Source organism: Cryptomeria japonica, chromosome 2, assembly GCF_030272615.1.
Source record: "Cryptomeria japonica chromosome 2, Sugi_1.0, whole genome shotgun sequence".
In the NCBI taxonomy this organism is placed as follows: Eukaryota; Viridiplantae; Streptophyta; class Pinopsida; order Cupressales; family Cupressaceae; genus Cryptomeria; species Cryptomeria japonica.
Genome location: NC_081406.1, coordinates 65,662,856 through 65,681,672, shown reverse-complemented (window position 1 = coordinate 65,681,672; position 18,817 = coordinate 65,662,856). Strand labels below are relative to the sequence as shown.

At 35.8% G+C, this 18,817-nt stretch overlaps 1 protein-coding gene across 3 annotated transcripts in view; it reads right to left on the bottom strand.

Annotated features, from left to right (window-relative positions):
* The window catches only part of LOC131060528 (MAP3K epsilon protein kinase 1), a 138,521-nt gene that overhangs the window by 65,394 nt on the left and 54,310 nt on the right, over positions 1 to 18,817 (bottom strand). For all 3 annotated transcript variants that reach the window (XM_057993774.2, XM_057993775.2, XM_057993776.2), the window contains exons 7-10: positions 18,293 to 18,394; positions 12,195 to 12,326; positions 11,821 to 11,892; positions 11,382 to 11,488 (exon numbers count right to left, since the gene is read on the bottom strand). In XM_057993774.2, coding sequence (XP_057849757.2) covers positions 11,382 to 11,488; positions 11,821 to 11,892; positions 12,195 to 12,326; positions 18,293 to 18,394 — 413 coding nt within the window. The remainder of the gene's footprint in view (positions 1 to 11,381; positions 11,489 to 11,820; positions 11,893 to 12,194; positions 12,327 to 18,292; positions 18,395 to 18,817) is intronic.

Genomic DNA, 18,817 nt, shown 5'->3' with positions numbered 1-18,817 from the left:
ACCGACTCTAATAGACCACACAAAATTGCATTCAGAGCTATTGCATTATTTTCACTAGCCCTCTTTCCAACTCGATCCGTTGGTGGAGATTTTGGAGCAACATAACCATACACTACTCATTGCCAAATATCAAAGCCAAGAACTCTTAGGTAAGTGCACGTCCTCGTACTCCAAAAGGCATAGTTTGTTCCATCAAACAATGGAGCCCTATCTAGGGAGATTTCTTCTTGACAAGCCATGTGTACTCTTGAGATTACCTTCTAGTGGTTAGCCTATACTTGAAGGAATTGGCTCTGATACCAATTGATGCAATATAAGGTAATCTTTTACTTTTTCAAATTAATAATCACAGAAATATCAATCACGCAACATCAACAATTAAGAGTACAAGAAGAATAAGATTTACATGGAAACCCTTTTGAAAGAAAACCAGCAAAAAGAATTGCTTATATAAAATTCTCTTACAAACTTTGTAGGCCCCAACCTACTAGAGACACCAATTCCCACTTATCTTTATAGGCACCAACCCACTAGAGACACCAATCCCCAACACTAAGTAACAACTTAGCAAGAAACATCAATCTCTTATATTGAGAGGCACCAACCTCTATAACAAAAGAGTCTTAGTCTTCTTGAAAATCTACCTTGAATGATCTTCTATAATTTTTCCTCCTCAAATCTGCCTTGAATGGTCTTCTATAATTTTTCCTCCTCAAATCTGCTTGTGCTTGTATGATAAATCTTTTTAGTTTCCACAGCACCACCTCATTTTATAAACTCTATTTATATCTTCATGAAGGAGGGTGACTTCAGCGAAAAAATGTCATTTGCAAAGGGAGGCAACTCTTCATTTATATGCAACCTTTCATTACAAATTTTGGGCGCTCACTCCGATAGGGTCTTCCCCTTTAAATAAATATAAAATTATTTACTTTAATTTCCAAGGGGGGTCGACTCTAGAATGGGGGTCAGCCCATTAAATTTTATTTTATTTTTCATTTTACAAGGCTCCAAAATGAATGAGGGTCAGCCAGCATTGAGGTAAAATCGTCCATCAAAAAGTGTAACCAATTAGTGGCCTTTGGCCTTCGATTTGCTTCAATAGCATTAGGTTTTGTGGCAATGATCAGTTCTTTTTTGACATTTCCTTTGACATCAATGACAACATTTTTTAAAAAGCTCACTTCTACGCTATTCCTTTAGCGGAAATAAATAAATTTCTTGGGCCAAATAAAAAAGGGTTGTCAAAGCAACAAATATTGGCTTATATTAAAACAAGGGGATGTCAACATTGCAAGTAATAGATCAAAGGCTATTGTACATCCTCTTGCCAAGAAAAGCTTGCACAAACCTCCTAGTGGTTATTCATAACCAGCTAGCCCACATCCTCTCATGCCAATGCCACCATCTTGTGGAGAAGAAAATGTTTTAGTTTCGCAAAAAAGAGGCCCATTTGAGAAGCCCTTCAAGTGAAACAACAGAGATTGCAGATTAGAGCATTGCTTGTTGCATACATGACAATGGGATTCCTTTCAACCTTGTTAAATCGCCTTATTGGCAAGATATGTTAACAACCCTTTCCAGAACACCTTTTGATTATGTTAGTCTTGGGATTAAAAAGTTGTGAAACACCTTATTGGTGAAAGAGAAAGCTTTAGTAGGTCCATCATTTATGATGGATGGAAATATTGCAAAGATAGACCATTAGTCAATGTAAAGGGACGACGTTTCTAAAGGCAATGGATTGTGAGGGACAAGTGAAAGATGCAAATTTCATGGTCAATATCCTCATAGAATGCATTGAAATGGTGGGCCTTAAAAATCTTGTCCAATTCATAATAGGCAACACGAAAATTGTAGGGCAACTATGTCTATTGTGGAGGGTACATATAGTCACATTTTTTGGACACCTCACTCAATTTGATATTGCAAAAGATTGGCACACAAATTGAGTGGGTCAAACAAATCTACATGAAGAGCACGAAGATCAAAATATTTGTGTGTGTGTATTAAATTTTTAACTAGCAATGTGGCATGTATTTTTTTATACCATGTTAGGTTGCTGAAACTCAATTTACATCACACACAATCATCTTAAGACAACTTTTGAAGGTGCTAGAGGCCTTAAGTTCTAAGATCATCAACAACCTATGGAGTGAATGGAGACAGTCAAGCAGAAGTATTGATCCTAGATGATGAGTGGTGGGCCCATGTGGAATATGTTTTCAATTTCACTGAGCCCATCACTAGCGTGATTAGGTATGCTGATATAATCGCCGATGTTTGTGAGAAATTTATAATGGCGTGGATTCATGGAGGAGAAAATAAGAGATATTAGAGACCAAAGAGCATGACTCGACAAAAACATTTTTCAAAAGTGTTCAAAAGATTATTGTTCACCATTGGAACAAGATGACCACCCCTTTACATCTCTTAACTTTTTCTGTCTCCGGCATATCATAACATAGAGATACTTTCATTGTAGAGTAGGGTGCCACCATACCAGGATGAGGTTGCTACTATCTACAATGTTGCATTTAGAAGGATATTTCCTAATGAAGATATCCAAAGCATTGTTCAGCAAGTTTGGTAACTTCACATCTTCAAGGAATTGTTATGTTTTTACTCTTTGAGACAACTATAGGAAAAATTCTCCTAATTGGTGGTTTCTACATGATCAAGGTTCCATTCACTTGTACCCTATCGTAATTAAAATTCTCTCCCAGGTATGTATCTTTTTATTTTCTATTTTTCTCCTTTTTCATTCAAAGCTATTATGCTATATATTATATTCTATAATAATATAAATTTATAGTTATGTTTTGTATTTATAAAATTAAAAACTAAATGTTGTATGCAAATTCAATAGGTTGTGTGTTCTTAAGCTGAATGGAATTGGAGTACATACTCCTCCATCCACTACGTTCAGCACAACCATTTGAGTGCAAACAAAGTTGTGGGTTTCGTCTATGTATACTCCAACCCTCGTCTCTTATCACATAACATGCCTGAATGCAATGAGGGCATGAAAGAATTGGGATCCAAGTCTTTGAGTGTGCTGATTTAGATGCTACAGTTGCACAGCTTGCCGAAGTCTCTATAGATGAGGCAGCTTTTGCATGTGACACAGCTAGTGGGAGTGGTAATCCAATTAATTGTGGATCAAATGAACTCAAACCAAATATTGGCCTTGATGCTTTTAATGAAGAAGAACATGAAGACTACTAAATATTGATTGTAATTTTGAATTTTCATTGTGTAATGAAATTTTTCATTTTTTCAAATTACGAAATATGAGGTATTTAAATATTTTATTTGTTGTCAATTATGAGTATCACTATTCTTATACTTTATAATTTTGAACATATTTACATACACACACACACATATATATAGCCAAACCCAAGGAAAAAAAATGTTGTACCATCATGCCTAGTACCAATACTTGTAATCACAAGCATACCAAAACTGGTAACTTGGATTTTGATATAGAAAGAATTTATCCATTATGGTCTCTTGGGTTCTTTAAAAATAAAACAGATTACAATTATTTTTTAGTTCAAAATGGAGCATATTGGCATCAATTCATAATAGGAATGCATAGGAAAAAAGGACATCAGAAAAGTGCATTGGAATAAGGAAACCTTTCATGCAGCGATTTTATCTTAACGCTGCTAACTATGGTATCACCATGGTCTAGGTTTTAGAACCACTGGGCCCTATAATTACTTATTAAACATCTTCAGAAAAAAAGTTTTTGTATGATGATTATTACAATCAGTGCCAATTACCAACATCCTGATCTAATGCATCTGCACTACCATTACAATAATTACTATGTCCGCCATGAACTTCAAAGCATAGAAGTTGTTGGCTTGATGAATTCATTACAATCATCATCTGGACTTGTAAAGCACTGAGGAGGGGGGGGTGAATCAGTGACACCAAAAATAGTACTACTTTTGGTGTCACTGATTCACCCCCCCCTCCTAGTGCTTTACAAGTCCATCAATTGGTATCAGAGCTTAACTTCTTTAAAGCCTAATCGCTTGGAAGGAAACCCTAAAGCTACCATGGGGGCTATGAGCTACTTTGAGATGGCTAGAGAGCTTGAGGCTAATAGGAATGAGCTTGAAACCCTAAGGGTCAAACTGAAAGCTTCTCAAGTCAAAAGGAGAGAGCTAACTGAACAACTGTTAGAAATATCTGATAATAGTTCTTCAGATGAGGCCAATATTGATGCTTTAGCTGAGGAAGTTGAAAAACTAAACAGTGAAAACCTAAATCTGAGGAGAGAGCTAGAAGGTCTTACTATCCGCATGAGCCAGGAGAACTGCTGAAGATCTCATCAAGGAAAGAGATCATGAGATTGCCAAGATTAAGCGAGAGAATGCTACCTTGCATGAGCATTTGAATGCAGAAAGAGAAGAAAAAGAGAACCTATAGCTAGATCTTGAATTAGCATCATCTCTGAGAGAGAACCTGTCAAAACATAATGAAGATCTCACCAGACAGCTAACTGAAGCCAATGGGAAATTGGAAAAGTTCAACAAAAGCTCTACCTTGCTAGAAGAGCAAATTCAATCACAAAGGATGAATGGTGATACTTCTGGACTTGGTTTTCACACATCTGAAAAAGGTGAATCCTCTGGTACCAAGAGCAACACTCTTAAGAACAAATCTGCTCCTAAGGTCAAAAAGCCTACCAGTAAGAAGGCCTTTAAACCTGTTTGTTTTGTTTGCCATAAACTTGGTCACACTGCAAATGTTTGTAGAGACAAACCTAATAGAAATGCAAGCTACAATACTAATGCTAGGTATGTGTCCAAGAAATTTGAAGGTCATTGCTTCACATGTAAAATGTATGGACATAGATCAGTTGAATGCAGATATGGAGCGAATAATCCTGTACCACATATGCATCCAAGACCAAATGGCAACTGGATGAGAAATTTTGACAACCGGGTCAACATGAACTGGCAAAGACCCTACGGCAACCGGTTTAGTCCATTTGAGATGGAAAAGGTAACAAATGTCATTTGCACCATCTGTAACAACTTTGGTCATGTGGCTATGAATTGCAGAAGAACTGGGAGAGGTAATGCAGGACCTTGGAGATCATCTGGTATGGCCTGCTATCACTATCATAAACCAATACACATGGCAAAATTATGTAGATCTAGAAAGAGCAAACCGGTCAATCCTTCTAAAGATCAGAAAGGAAAGCAAAAAGTTAATGTTGAAGAAACCAGAGAAGAAATGAATCGAATATGGAAGAAGAAGAGTGATGACTCACCTAGAGAAAAAATTGTTCCTTCACCAAGTGTGGAGAATCCTGCATCGGTGAATTAAGCCTTTTCAATTTGGCTAAGGGGAGCATAACGGTAAATCCACCTCCGGACCCCTTCAAATGAATGTGGTAAGAGAATTTGAATGCATGAAATTTTGATAACTTTTTGTCAATCGGTTATCAACCGGTTTTACATCTATGTATCATTAAGTGGTGTAATTAGGGTTTGTAACCCTAAAGAGCGAGCATTTAATGCAGTAGGTAAAAAGGATAAAAGCGAGTTTTCACTTTGTTATTTTTACCCTAACGCATACGAGAAAGAACTTTTGAGCGCTTGCAGAGCTAAGAAAGGATTGTTAGCTGATTTCAGTCGAAGTTGCATTGTGATTTGAGTAATCAAGCTGATTTGAAGGTTGGTGAAGAATGAACTGGTGTGCACTTGAGCATTCAACCGGTAAACGAGGCAGCATGCGTGAAATAAGGTATTTCTTTGAAAAATCCTTCTTCGAATCTAGTTTATCTGGAATGGCATCGTCTTCTAAAATAGTAGAGAAATTGATGATTACATCTGAACCTATGGAAGTTGTAAAGGCAGAATGAATTGTGTCTTATAATGCTTTATCACAAGTTCCTAGTGGTGTTATAGTGAAAGGAGATTTGTCCAGCTACATTGATTGCAAGATTGAGGATTTAAGATCATTGTCGATATATTCTCAGTTAAAATCCCTTTGCGATGAAAATGGAAAGATTCAACCAGAATATATTAGGGTTTATGAAAAAGGTTTTCATAATGCAGCTTACTTTCTTGAAGATTTTGAAGAACATATCCAAATTATTTTGAGTCGTGTTCATGGGGAAAACATGTATTTGGAAAGGACTCATACTATAACCAAGGAAGCTATTCAAGCTGTAACTGGTTTTTACTCAACCGGCGAAGTACCTAAGCTGAGGCATATTTCAAAAGAGGCAGTAAACACTCTAACCAGATCAACATCTGATGGGCGTGTTTTTTCTATCAATAACATCAGGGACCCAACGGTTAAGTTGGCAGCTATGGTTATAGGCTACCAAGTATTCTATTCTAGCAGATTGAATAGTGTTCCATCTGCAGCGGTGCATACTGCTTACAAGATGATAGCTGAAAATGCTAGTTATGACCTATGCGAGGCCATAAGGAGCCATTTATTGTTAAATCTTTAGTCTATCAAGAAGGACAGCAGTCTAAAGTTTAAATATGGACAGTTATTGATCGGTCTATTCTTTTATTTCCAGAATTTCCTACCGGGAATAGGTGATCTTGAATGGCCTAAGGATCTACCGATATCTGCCCAGATTAAGAACAGTATCAAGGCTATGAAGAACACCTTTTGTGCTGCAATGAACAAATACTTCAATGAATTTCAGAAGAAAATGAGCATGAGAATAAGATTGCCTGAGGATGTGGTAAAACACTTTGCTAAGGAAATTGTTTTCACAATTACCACTGATTTCTGTTTGATGGAGGCTATTGAGCCTAGAGAAGAAGAAACGGAAGATATGAGTTATGAGGTCAACTATGACTTACTGATTGGTTATGCCAATAACCTATTGGCATCTCCAAAGGACAAAAAGAAGGCAAAATTGGATACAATTGAAATTCAGACCGCACAAGCTAAAACCAGTAGTGTTCCTACCATAAGCGGTAAAGGTAAGAAGAAAAAGGTTGAGCAAGCACCTACGATGATGAAAAGTACAAGAGTGACACGAAGTGTCCAAACCAAAAAAGAACCGGAACCTAAAGTATATGCAAAGAAGGAGAGTGCATCAAATAAAAGAGGTCGGAAACTAATTCTCCAAGAAGAATCTGAAGGTACTGATACCGAGGAAGAACCCAAAAAGATGAAAGCAACTGATAAAACAGCCAAATCAGTGAACGAAGTGCCAAAGGCAACTGTGCCTTTTGATATCTCAACTTACAAGCTTGAGACTAACTTTGAAAGAACAGTGAAGACATTAGGAAGAAACAGATTTGATAATGTCAAAGAACATTTTGATTCATTCAGTGAAGATGAAAAGGAACAAATTATTCAACAGGTAATCAATTATTTGTGCCATTACAATAGATTACCACATGATCTTGAAAAGAATATTTATAATTCCTTGTATACTATTCTTTTGAATAAATGGGAGGAAGCTGTAAAGAAGGAAAAAGAAATTATAGATGATGTATTTGTACAATATTTTCCTAATTTGTCCAAGGATGAACTAAGTGTATTGGTTGATAAGTACGAAGTTCAATTTGCTTTCAAGGCAAGAAGATTGAAGCTACTTAGGGGAAAGAGGCAAACTATTGAGACTGAGACTCATCAGATAGCCTGTAACATCCAACAGATGGAAGAGCTTATACGTTCTTCTAAGGATGAGCAAGATGTTGTTGATGTACCTAAAATGGATAAAATTGTGCAAGCTGATGTTGTTTATCCAGTCAAAGAAAAGGATGACACTATTGTCCTACAAGTCATACTTCTTGATGATATTCAGGATACAATTGATCTATCTGGAAACATTATTGTACCTGATATGCAACCACTTGAAATCACTGACTTACAAGTTACTTCAGTTGAGAAACCGGCAACTCAACCAGGAGTGGATATTCCACCAGCAAAGGAACAACCTAAGAAACCCCAATCCCCACCGGTTTCATAGGACATTCAGAAGGAATCTAATGAAAAAGTTGATACACAGATTTCTGAACAAGAAACGGAGAAAGGACAAGAGAGAGAAATTGTTAAGGTAACATCTTCTGAACCGGTAAAAACATTAGTCATACAACAGACTGATGAAGATGATGATGACTCATTAGGCATCTCAGAGCCTATAATTGTTGATAATATGAGTGCATCTGAAATGATGAAGATTGCAACTGTCATGCAATCTAGAGCACAAAAGAAGAGACTTAAAGAACAAAGAATGGAAGCAAAAACCATTCAGAATGTTGTAGATATTCTATCAAGTCTACTACTAGAAACTGCTACAGGGCATCTGACAACCCCTATCAACAAACTTGGTCAATTGGTTGCTGATCCATCTGACCAAATTAAGTCACTTGAAGAAGCAGCACAAACTTATGTTGAGAAGAGTTATAGGAAGAAGCATGGAGAGCAGCTTATGAAAGAAATTGATATTGCTCTCCATGCTCTTCAATTTCATTCTTCTTATTCTTCTTATTCTTCTTCTAATGTTTCATTCTTTTATTCTGATATCAATAACAGGCGAACTGAAACAAAGCAAGAGCTAGAAAAGATATGCAATGCATATGTACCACTTCAAGATTCTATTTTTGCTTTTGGCAAATCTGTGGATGATTTGCACAACAGGTTGGATACCTATGATCTTGAGAAAGTAAAAAGACTACGGTCACTAAAGGAATTGAAGAATCTACTCACATCCCAAGTGAGCATACTGCAAAGAGCCTACAAGAATGCAGAAGCTATTTTAGCTACTCCAGAAACCTGTACACTTGATTCCATGGAAGAGTTCAATACACAGATTATGTCTACACTTGAGTACACTGAGAACATGCTGGAGACATGGAAACATGCCTTATCTTAGTTGAAGAGGAACTTTAATGCTATTTTCATGAGGCTTGCAAATGCATGAATCTTGATTCAGTTTTTCAAGTTTTTGTATATGTAAAACATTTTGATACAAACTTTTCTATATATATATATATATATATATATATATATATATATATATTTTGCTTTTCAATTTGGCATTGTTGTCAAAGGGGGAGTAGAAATATGTATGTGTGTTTTTGAAAATTTTGTATGATGTATGTAGTAAGGGGGAGTATGTGTATATGTGTATAAATTTTTTTTGTAAGCACACTTAGCGGCATTATTGTAAAATTTTCTAAGTGTTGCCATCACTGCCAAAGGGGGAGATTGTTGGCTTGATGATGATTGTAATGAATTCATCATATGTTGTCATTGATGAAACACATACACACACATGTTCATATTGTCTACCAGTGTGACTTCAAAGTTGTTTATACTACAACCGGTATACTAGAGGTTTATATCCAACCGGTACATGGTGACAACCGGAATATACATGGAGACAACCAGTGGATATACATAACTCGGCATCAACATGAGGATCTAGCAGAGATTATAACAGGAGCATCAAAGGATAAACGGTTTATATGTTTAACTCCAACTGGTATTAATTGTTCCAACCGGTATTTATTGATTATGTGATGAGTTATCACAAGTCGTGATGAGTTATCCTTACCGACAAGTTTTAGCGATATTTTTGTGATGAGTTATGATCACTTGACCAGAATCACTTCACCTAGGTAATTGTGTTATGATTTCTAGAGGTCGACATGAAATCTAAATGTCTATATATTGACATCACAATGAATTATTTTGGATGAGCGAAAGTGATATGTTATGTGCGTAGGCAGAAGTGTTAAGTCGCAGAGTATGTTGGTAAAGAAGTGCTAAGTGCGCAGAAGAGGATCTACTAGATCACATCACCTGTTGTTTTCTAATCACTGCAACAGTCAAATCCCCTAACTGGGTAAGCTCTAACAAGCTTCATTGTTCAAATCCTCTAATCAGGTGATCCATTAGTTTGGATTTAGAAATCCTCCACCGAGGTTACTCCTTACAGGGTACTACCTTTTAACTAAGCTTTGGGATCTTTAACAAGATTCGCTCCTAGCAGAGCACTTTGTAGACCCTAACCGGTCAGTTATCTATTACTGCAAATAGTTAACTTGTGAGTCCCATCTCACCGTGGTTTTTATCTATTTGGATTTTCCACGTATAAACACGTGTGTTATGATGGATGTTTTACTTATTGTGGATGTTGTTATATCACTTTTAATTGCATGCATATTGTTTAAAAAAATTGTTAAGTTTATCTACCGGTCAGTGTTTAAAGTAGTACTATTTTTGGTGTCACTGATTCACCACCCCCCCCCCCCCCCTCTCAGTGCTTTACAAGTCCATCATAAGTTGGCAGAGTTGATGTCACAATCAATATGTTGAATTGATAGATTCAGCCCCATAGGTTTGGCCCCTTCAATAGATTAAAGGTTCAGTTGCAATCCTTCAAGTTCAATTGTCACAGTCAAGATTAGTTAAAATTAGCCAAACCTTGTTAATATGATTAATGATAGCCACTAGATTGAATAATGTAACATATATCAAATTGTTCTAATCCAATAGAAATTGAAAGTATTCACATACAGAGACAACCGAATTTAGAAAAATCAAAAATTTTCCTATGAAGCACATGCAATAATATCAATGGAACACTACCAAAATATATAGAAATTCTCAATATTAGGTACCAGGGTTCTAACTCAAAAAAAAAGTGGCTTAATGAAGTTCACTCATCCTAGATCAGCACATCTGTTAATTAATTTGAAAGCATCCTATTCAATTTTCTTCCACCAAGGATTACCTAGGACAAATATCATGATGTTTCCCAAATAAAAAGGGTAACACATTCTTAGTGAACAGACATCATTAATTGTTTGGTTATTATAGATCATTCATCATTGGATGGATGGTGATAGTTTCCTTAACCGCCATACTCATTAAGCTTCATTTGTGAAATCGCCTTGGCCTTATCTACTGATGGACTTCGCTATTGAGATTATAAAGTTAATGTTGATTGTAGTGTTTGTTGCTTGCAATGATGTTCATATTTTCATTACACTATAACTTCTTGCCCACTACCCTTGTATATTTTAAACATGACAACTTACACCATGGGGCGAACTTGATGAAAATGATTTAAAATTTAAAATGACTAAGTCTTATAAAATGGACTAAACATAAACATAGAGAAATGAATTTAAACATCTTGTTGGGAGGGTAAGATAGACAGACGGCTATTGCCAAATCCCAACATTGCCAAAGTGTGATCATTTATCTCTTCACCTTTGTTCAATCATAAATGTGAATAGGATAATTTGACATTGTTTAAAGATTCATTTAAGAACAACAGAATGACTTATTCAAATATGCAATAACCATCACAGCACCAGGCAATATTATAAAGCTTCACAGCATATGCTCTGAATTTTCAATACCTGATTCGTCCACCTGTCCGCTGGAGTGAGGATTGTAAAGCACGTCTTGAATTTTGTATCCATGGATGCATCAAGAGAGTTTTTGCGTCAGGTCTTAATTTTGCATCCTGCAAAAGGATTTACAGTATAGAAAATTTAGAGTAATCAATAACGTTTTGGGGAAATATTGTAGTTAGCAATAGCATTTTTAACTTTCCACAAAAATATTAACAGTTACATAAGTGTCAAAAGATCCTTCTTGGACTTGGCCACAATGTAACCCAATGAAGCCTTGATATAGTTTTAGGAAACCAATTCTGTAAAAATAAAAATCTAGAAAGAACATAAATTTGATGAAGATATTGCTATATGTACATCAAAAGTAGATGCACTAGAAATCAATTGAGTGAAAAGATCCTAAAAAAATCAGAAATTCTCATCAACTTGCAACTTCCACAACCTTGCGGAAGCACTGATGCAGAAAATCTGTGATGCCAGGCGACAAATGCTCAGGTATGGGAGGATGCTCATCCTGCAGCATTAGAAGAATATTCATGCATTGAAGCATGCCAATGTTAAAAGAAATATAAAGTTCCAAAATAGAAGCAAATGCCTAGCATTCTGATTTCTGCACAAGAACTTTTCTACTAGAACAAATTTTAGCAAGATAAACTTAATAACCACATGAACAAGAAGCTACAAAATGTGCTTAAGGACACAGATTTATAATTTATTTCAAAACTTACACTCTAAAACGTATTATTCATAAAAGATATAAATTTCAAACAAAATCAAAAGTAAATAATTCAGCATCTATACTCAGATGGCATTCACCTGAACAATCCGAAAAAGGGCAGGCATTGGTTGAAGATCATAATATGGAGGTACACAAGTGAGGAGCTCTATAACCGTACAACCTACACTCCAAATATCAGATGCAGCACTTACTCCTGACATCTCAATAACCTGCAATCAAAAAGGCAGCAAGTCCAATACTTTTGAAGCCAATAAATTAAAATCTCCTGCATTTTGGTACAGAGAGTGGACATTAAACACTCCTGTATCATCAGACAACAAAGTCTTGCTTCTGTTTGATAAGAGTACACAAAACATTTTTTGCTATACTGTATTTTTAAGAAAGACAACTGCTATTTTGTTGTCTTGATCATTAGGACTAATCTAATGTATACCCTCCGTATACTCTTATAAAGTTCTACTTGCAAATATATTTACTCTATACTAACGCTACTTTATAAAAGATTATTTTCAGAAAGCGACATTCTATTTAATCATATGTTTTAGGTTTCCATGCTGTCTGTTTTTGTTAAGGCTTTCTTTAGGGAACCATATCGCAAATTTTATGTGCCTCAAACATATAGAACAGATTCCAGGGAAGAAAATAGATCACAACAAATGATAGCCAATGCAAACCCTTAGCTAAAATATGAATCACTTATAATTTAATCAGAGATCAAATCATAAATAATTTAGTCATTTTTAGGTGCATGTTGTCAAAACCTAAGTCACAGAGTTCACTGAATTTCTTCTTACAAATTTGAAATCTGACAAAGATTTCAACAACAAAAAAAATCATTAAAAAATCAATAAAATTCATACAAAATGTTTGGAAGTATGTTGTTTGAGTTTGGATGTTGACTGGTGTTGTTTGGTCATGGCAGGAAGCCATCAAACTTCTGGTTTCATTTTTTCTGTTACCATTGCTGCCATTTTTTCTTCCACCCATTCACAACCTTCAAGAGAGTTCATAGTGAACACTTAAGACTACCAACATAATAACCCTGCTTGTAATGTCCCCGTTTTGACACTCATTGTGCACAGGATCCATTTCCCTAATCCACAGCTCTTCGGTGAATGGACTGTTGACATTAGAGTAGCATAGTTAAAATTGTAACTACTTTCAGTTCGTTAGAATTTGAATAAGAAGGATGTTTGGATCTGCCTTAATTTAATGGATTCATTTGTCAATTCACAGTCCAATTTGAGAAGCTAGACTTGTCAATTAAGTTGCCCAGTTAATGTTAACATTTGAGGGATGTCTTCCCTTTAATTGTGATATACCAGGAAAGTAGAGCTTGAGTTATATAATGTGCTGGGAAGAGGATAAGGCATACACTTGAAAATCATTTATTTTCATGGGCTGAACATAAGCCCTTCTGGCATAGAGAGCAGGTCTTCTAGTCAATCTCTCAGAGCCCTCCGCTTTGATTGAGAGGGCGATTTCACTAGCAAAAAGTTTTCACATGACCTGCACAACATGGGATCAAAAGACAATTGACAATTGCCTACATACCTCAACAAAATGGTGTTACAAAAAAGCCTAATTGTTATTTATATTAAAGGATGTAGATCTAGCTATTATATTCTAGTCTAAAGAAAATCATATAGTTGTTTACCTGTTGAATTGGGCACCCACCAAAGTACTTGAAAATATCACACATACATGGACTAAGAAGAAGCCCTCAATTTCACATCTCAAAGTGTTTGGGTGTACAATTTACATGTATAAAAGTGCAAAGGACAAATTTGGATGCAAGTCCTTAGAAATATAATTCAGAGTCAAAGGGATATTGGCTTATGGATACAATAACAAAGGTGTACATCAGCAACGATGTTTTTGATAAGGAAAAAGGATAGAGCGCCTCTTCCTTACCATCACCTATCAATTTTCAAACAAGGAGAATTACTAAACCTAAAGATGAGAAACTTGATGAAGCACAAGAAAACACTTTGTTTCCAATGAATCAGTTTCCATCTCTAGCTCCCCCTCAATCATCATCTCTTGTGCACAAAAAGATTCCTAAATGTACAACACTGAAAAACAAAATAGCGAATAGGTCTAACATTGGGGCAAAGAGTCGAGGCAATTCTTGTGAGGAAGTAAATATGGCTATAATGTGCACATAATTCAAAGTTTTCAACCAGATATAGCGCAACAAGCTCTTGATTCACCACCTTGGAAAGATGCAACGGATGCAAAATATCAAGAATTGTTGAGGAAAAACACATGGGAACTTCTTAATCTTCCTCCAAAGGAAGAAAGCTATTCAATGCAAATGGGTTTTTAAAAACAAATATAAGGTAAATGGGTGCATCAACCAGTACAAAACCCAACTTGTGGCTAAGGGCTCTGATTATGTAATGTCCCCAAATTGGGATAGACCTGTTTTCACACAAAATTAACAATTCCAACCATTCTAAAGTTAACTCATTTAATAATTATTGAATTGAAGAATTAATGAAAAAATTAACATCGTATGAAATGATAAATAATATCACTACTTGAAACTAAACTATAGATTGTTCCTTGGAGCCAACCATAGTAAGGGTTTGAGGTAAGTATGAAAGGATGTCTGGGTACTGTTCAGCCCAATTAAGCACAAGAGCGCAGAGCATCAAACTAAGAGAACTCAACCCCTCAGCCCACAAGTGGCAGGAATATCCAACACTCAGGGTGGCCTACTTAATTCGATGGAACAAGGGTTATTGAGGGGAAAGTATGAAAGGGTGCCTGAAGACTGTTCAGCCCAATTAAGCCCAAGAGTCCAGAGCATCCAACCAAGACAACTCATCCCCTTGGCCCACGTGCTGCATGAATTCCAGGGAACTGGTCTGCTGCCTCTCCCTAACATATTTCCTTCGATTTCACTTATGATTGTTTGTGGGACAAGAATAGATAAACTCATTAATTATAGAAATATCATAGATTGGCAAAGCTGGTTAATATCTTGGTCAGAGACAAATAAAGATTATTGATACATGACATCATTATCCATATTGCAGACCAAGCTTAATATTATAGATTCATTACATCATTTATCTATATTGATTACCAAACTTGGCTGGCTTAACAGATCTGGCATATCCGATCTGTAATATCTGATCTGGTCTCATTCTTTGATTGCTGGTGAAATATCCAATCTGGTCTTCTTTCTTATTTGCTGATGTACTTTCTTCTCTTGATCGACTTTCTGTTTCTTTCTTCTCTGGTTCGATTCTATGTATAAGACTTCTGCCTTGACTCCATGTTCCAAAAGAGGTTCTGCCATATATATAGCCCTCCAGGAGGATGAATAGTCATATCCCTCACCTCCTTTCCCAAATGAGGTGTCTTCTCTTAACCTAACTGCTGCCTCTTCAAAACTAACTAAATCTGCTTGGAATTGATGGGAATTAAGGCTTTGTTCAGGTATTATTCATTATGCTCTACAGATCGCTGCTTGACAATGCTGTCCCTTGTGGGAATATTCAGATTGTGTGACATGTATATTTTGTTGTATATATTTGCTTCTATGATATCTGACTTCCTCATTCCCCTCTCTACTCTAATCAAATGGATCTTCTTTCTATATTCTTTATGGAGGACTGAATAATCAATAATCACAACCCTTGTCGGCATCTACCCTTTCCAAGGAATGCAACTCTTCAAGGGAATCGATGCCTAAGGCTAATTGCTGACCCTTAATTAATTTGTGATTAATCCCCACTCAGCCTCCATAAGCAGATTACCGTCTTTAATATAGGTCACCTAAATTAATTTAAGTCAGCCTCTTAAATGCCATCGTCCAAATTTAATAGGGAAATATGTTGCGCTTAGGTTTACTACAGGCTGTGGATGGTTTTGTAAGGGCAGACTTTTGGTAGGGCATGACAGATTAGAAGGGAAGTTATTGAGTATGATGAAACTTTTACACCCATAGCAAAAGTCAAGAATATTCAAATGATTTTGACAATGGCATTGTAGTTTGATTGGTAAGTTCATCAAATGGATGTCAAGGACTCAAGAGTACCTTTCTTAATGGATATTTCAAAGAAGCTTAAATGACTCAACCAAAGCAGCATGTTGCACCTAACTAGGAACAAAAAATGTGTAGACTTAAGAAATCCCTCTATGATCTAAAGCAAGCTCCCTAGGCCTAGTACATGAAGATTGATGAGCATCTCCTTTAACATGGATTCACCAAGAATCCATATGATCCCAATCTCTACATCAAAAGCACAAGGGGGGATTCTAATTTTGATTTTATACGTCCACAATCTGATCACCACAAAGAGTTCTCCACAAACGATTGTAGTGACAAATAATAATCTCAACAATCATTTAGCATGATAAATGCCAAGCTCCTGCATTACTATCATAAACTTGAAGAGTGGCAACAAAAGAACCAAATTTTTGCCTCTCCAATGAAATATGCCAAGACATGGGTCAAGAATTTCAAAATGGACGATTGCAAGCTAATAAAACTGCCATATATGGACACTTTTATCTACTGATGACTTTCCTAAATTTGGGATACCATATTTAGGGTTAGCTTTACTAATTTAGGCACAAGTGCCTAGTTAAATTTTTAACACTGGTTTGTATTTTTTTTAATTGCTGGTGCAGGAGCTGCTGGCTTATCTATTTTTACAATGATTCAATGTTTAGGAAAATGCAGTGTACCCCAGGGATGCGTCCCTTCTGTTTTCTAAATGATTCTTCAATGGGGATGCCCTAGGGACATGAGGATGAGGACAGAACATACCCCCACTGTTCCCACAAAAAAATGACGTCCTAAAGATGTCCACTCTGCAATAGGAATGTCACCCATTTGGGAAGCACCATGTTATCCTCACAGCCAAATGGTTTTATACTCTTATATAGTGATCAAAGGCAAACATAGCTGAACCAAGCTACATTGTTAGGGGTGGTATCAAACTCTAAGGAATGCAGTCCAAGCTCTCTAAATTGAATTTGCACCTTATGCATTTGGAAACGTGTGCAGATTTAAAATTTCCTTTTGAAGAGCTCCGTGTTAATTTTTTATCAATCTAGCTTTTGCAATATTATAGCTCAAATTTAGATTTTTACTTCAATGCAACTAACCTGATTCAACCCAAAACTAATGCTAGGCATTCCATGATTCTTCCACATCTGCCGCAATACAAGAAATGGAAACATTTTCCTCAACACATTGAGATCCCTGTAAATGATATTCAAATTTATGTTCAAGTCTGAAGTTATATAATCTTATTATTATTTTACTGATATTTTTCTGTTATTTCTTATGTCACAGGTTGCTGAAGATAACATTAATATTTTCTATGCTTCTACAGCTTTTCATTGACATGTACATATAGGCAATGCCCACCGATCAAGACATGTCTTGATTGGTGCATATGCACCGCTTCACTTAAGCGATGTACCGATAACTATTGGTCACGTCACATTTAATATATTAAACCGATTGCTATCGGGGCACATTAGTTAGTATGTTTGACGGATTAGTAATCGGGTCACGTCAGGAATATAATCATCCAATAAATAAGACAATCATCGATCGGTATAAATTGAGATTAAGATGATAACTGTTATAGTTATCATATGATAGCATCAATCGATGCTATCATATGATATCTATGATATTATCATAATTCTGGTCTGATCTTATTACAATTATAGTATGATCGATTATGCATATAAGATGATTATAACAAGTTCATTTATTTAATCATGAGGTCTACATTTAGATTTAGGTTATATCGATAAGGTATATGATTGAATGAGAGATAAATTAAGTCTCTCATTCAATCATTTATCTTACCGAAGCTACTAAGTTTCAACAATCCCCATAATAAAAAAGCAGTGTGTAGAGACTTTTAAATGAATAAGATTTAGGAGCAACTTATAAATTTATAGTCAATTCTATTATTCTATTCTATAAGAGTCAATAAAACTCTCCTCTTCCAGAATGCTTTGTCTGCTAACCTATGCTAAAGACTACCATATACATGAAAAAAATATATTTATAAAAAGACATTTAAGTTTGTGCTACAGTTTGACTTTAAAATATAAACTTTAAAATATAAATTCTTCAAAAGATAAAAAGAGCAGATATTAATCTAACTTAGAATCAAATTGTTCAAGCACACACCTCAGGTGCCATCCAATAAGGTGTTCCAACAACCGAATGAGTATTAAGGTCAGCCTCGGTTAATTTTGTTGCAACGCCAAAGTCAGCAAGTTTTACCAAACCCTGTACCATTGAAATTGAGAGATCAAAGTCAGACAGCCCTAACCAGCAACCTTTACTAGGCAGAACAAACAATTACCACATCCAGCCAATTTCCAATACTTCTTTATTAAATGGATAGATATCTACTAAAAAATGGTGGAAATTCACTTAATTCTAAATGAGAATTACACTTGACTCCCTAATTGCAGTACTAGAATTTTCCAAGGAATTATTTGTTCACACTCTAGTGATTTTGTTAACATGGCAACTGTTTCAACAATTCAATTCAATTACCTATAATCTTGTTGGAAAAAAGAAGCTTGAAGAGAAAAGGTGGTACAGAGACAAAAACTCTGTTACCAGGTGCTTGCTTAGGAGTCAACTGTCAGTTTCATAGAGTGATAATAGGAGCTTCTAGGATCTTCAAGAATTTGTTGCATTCCC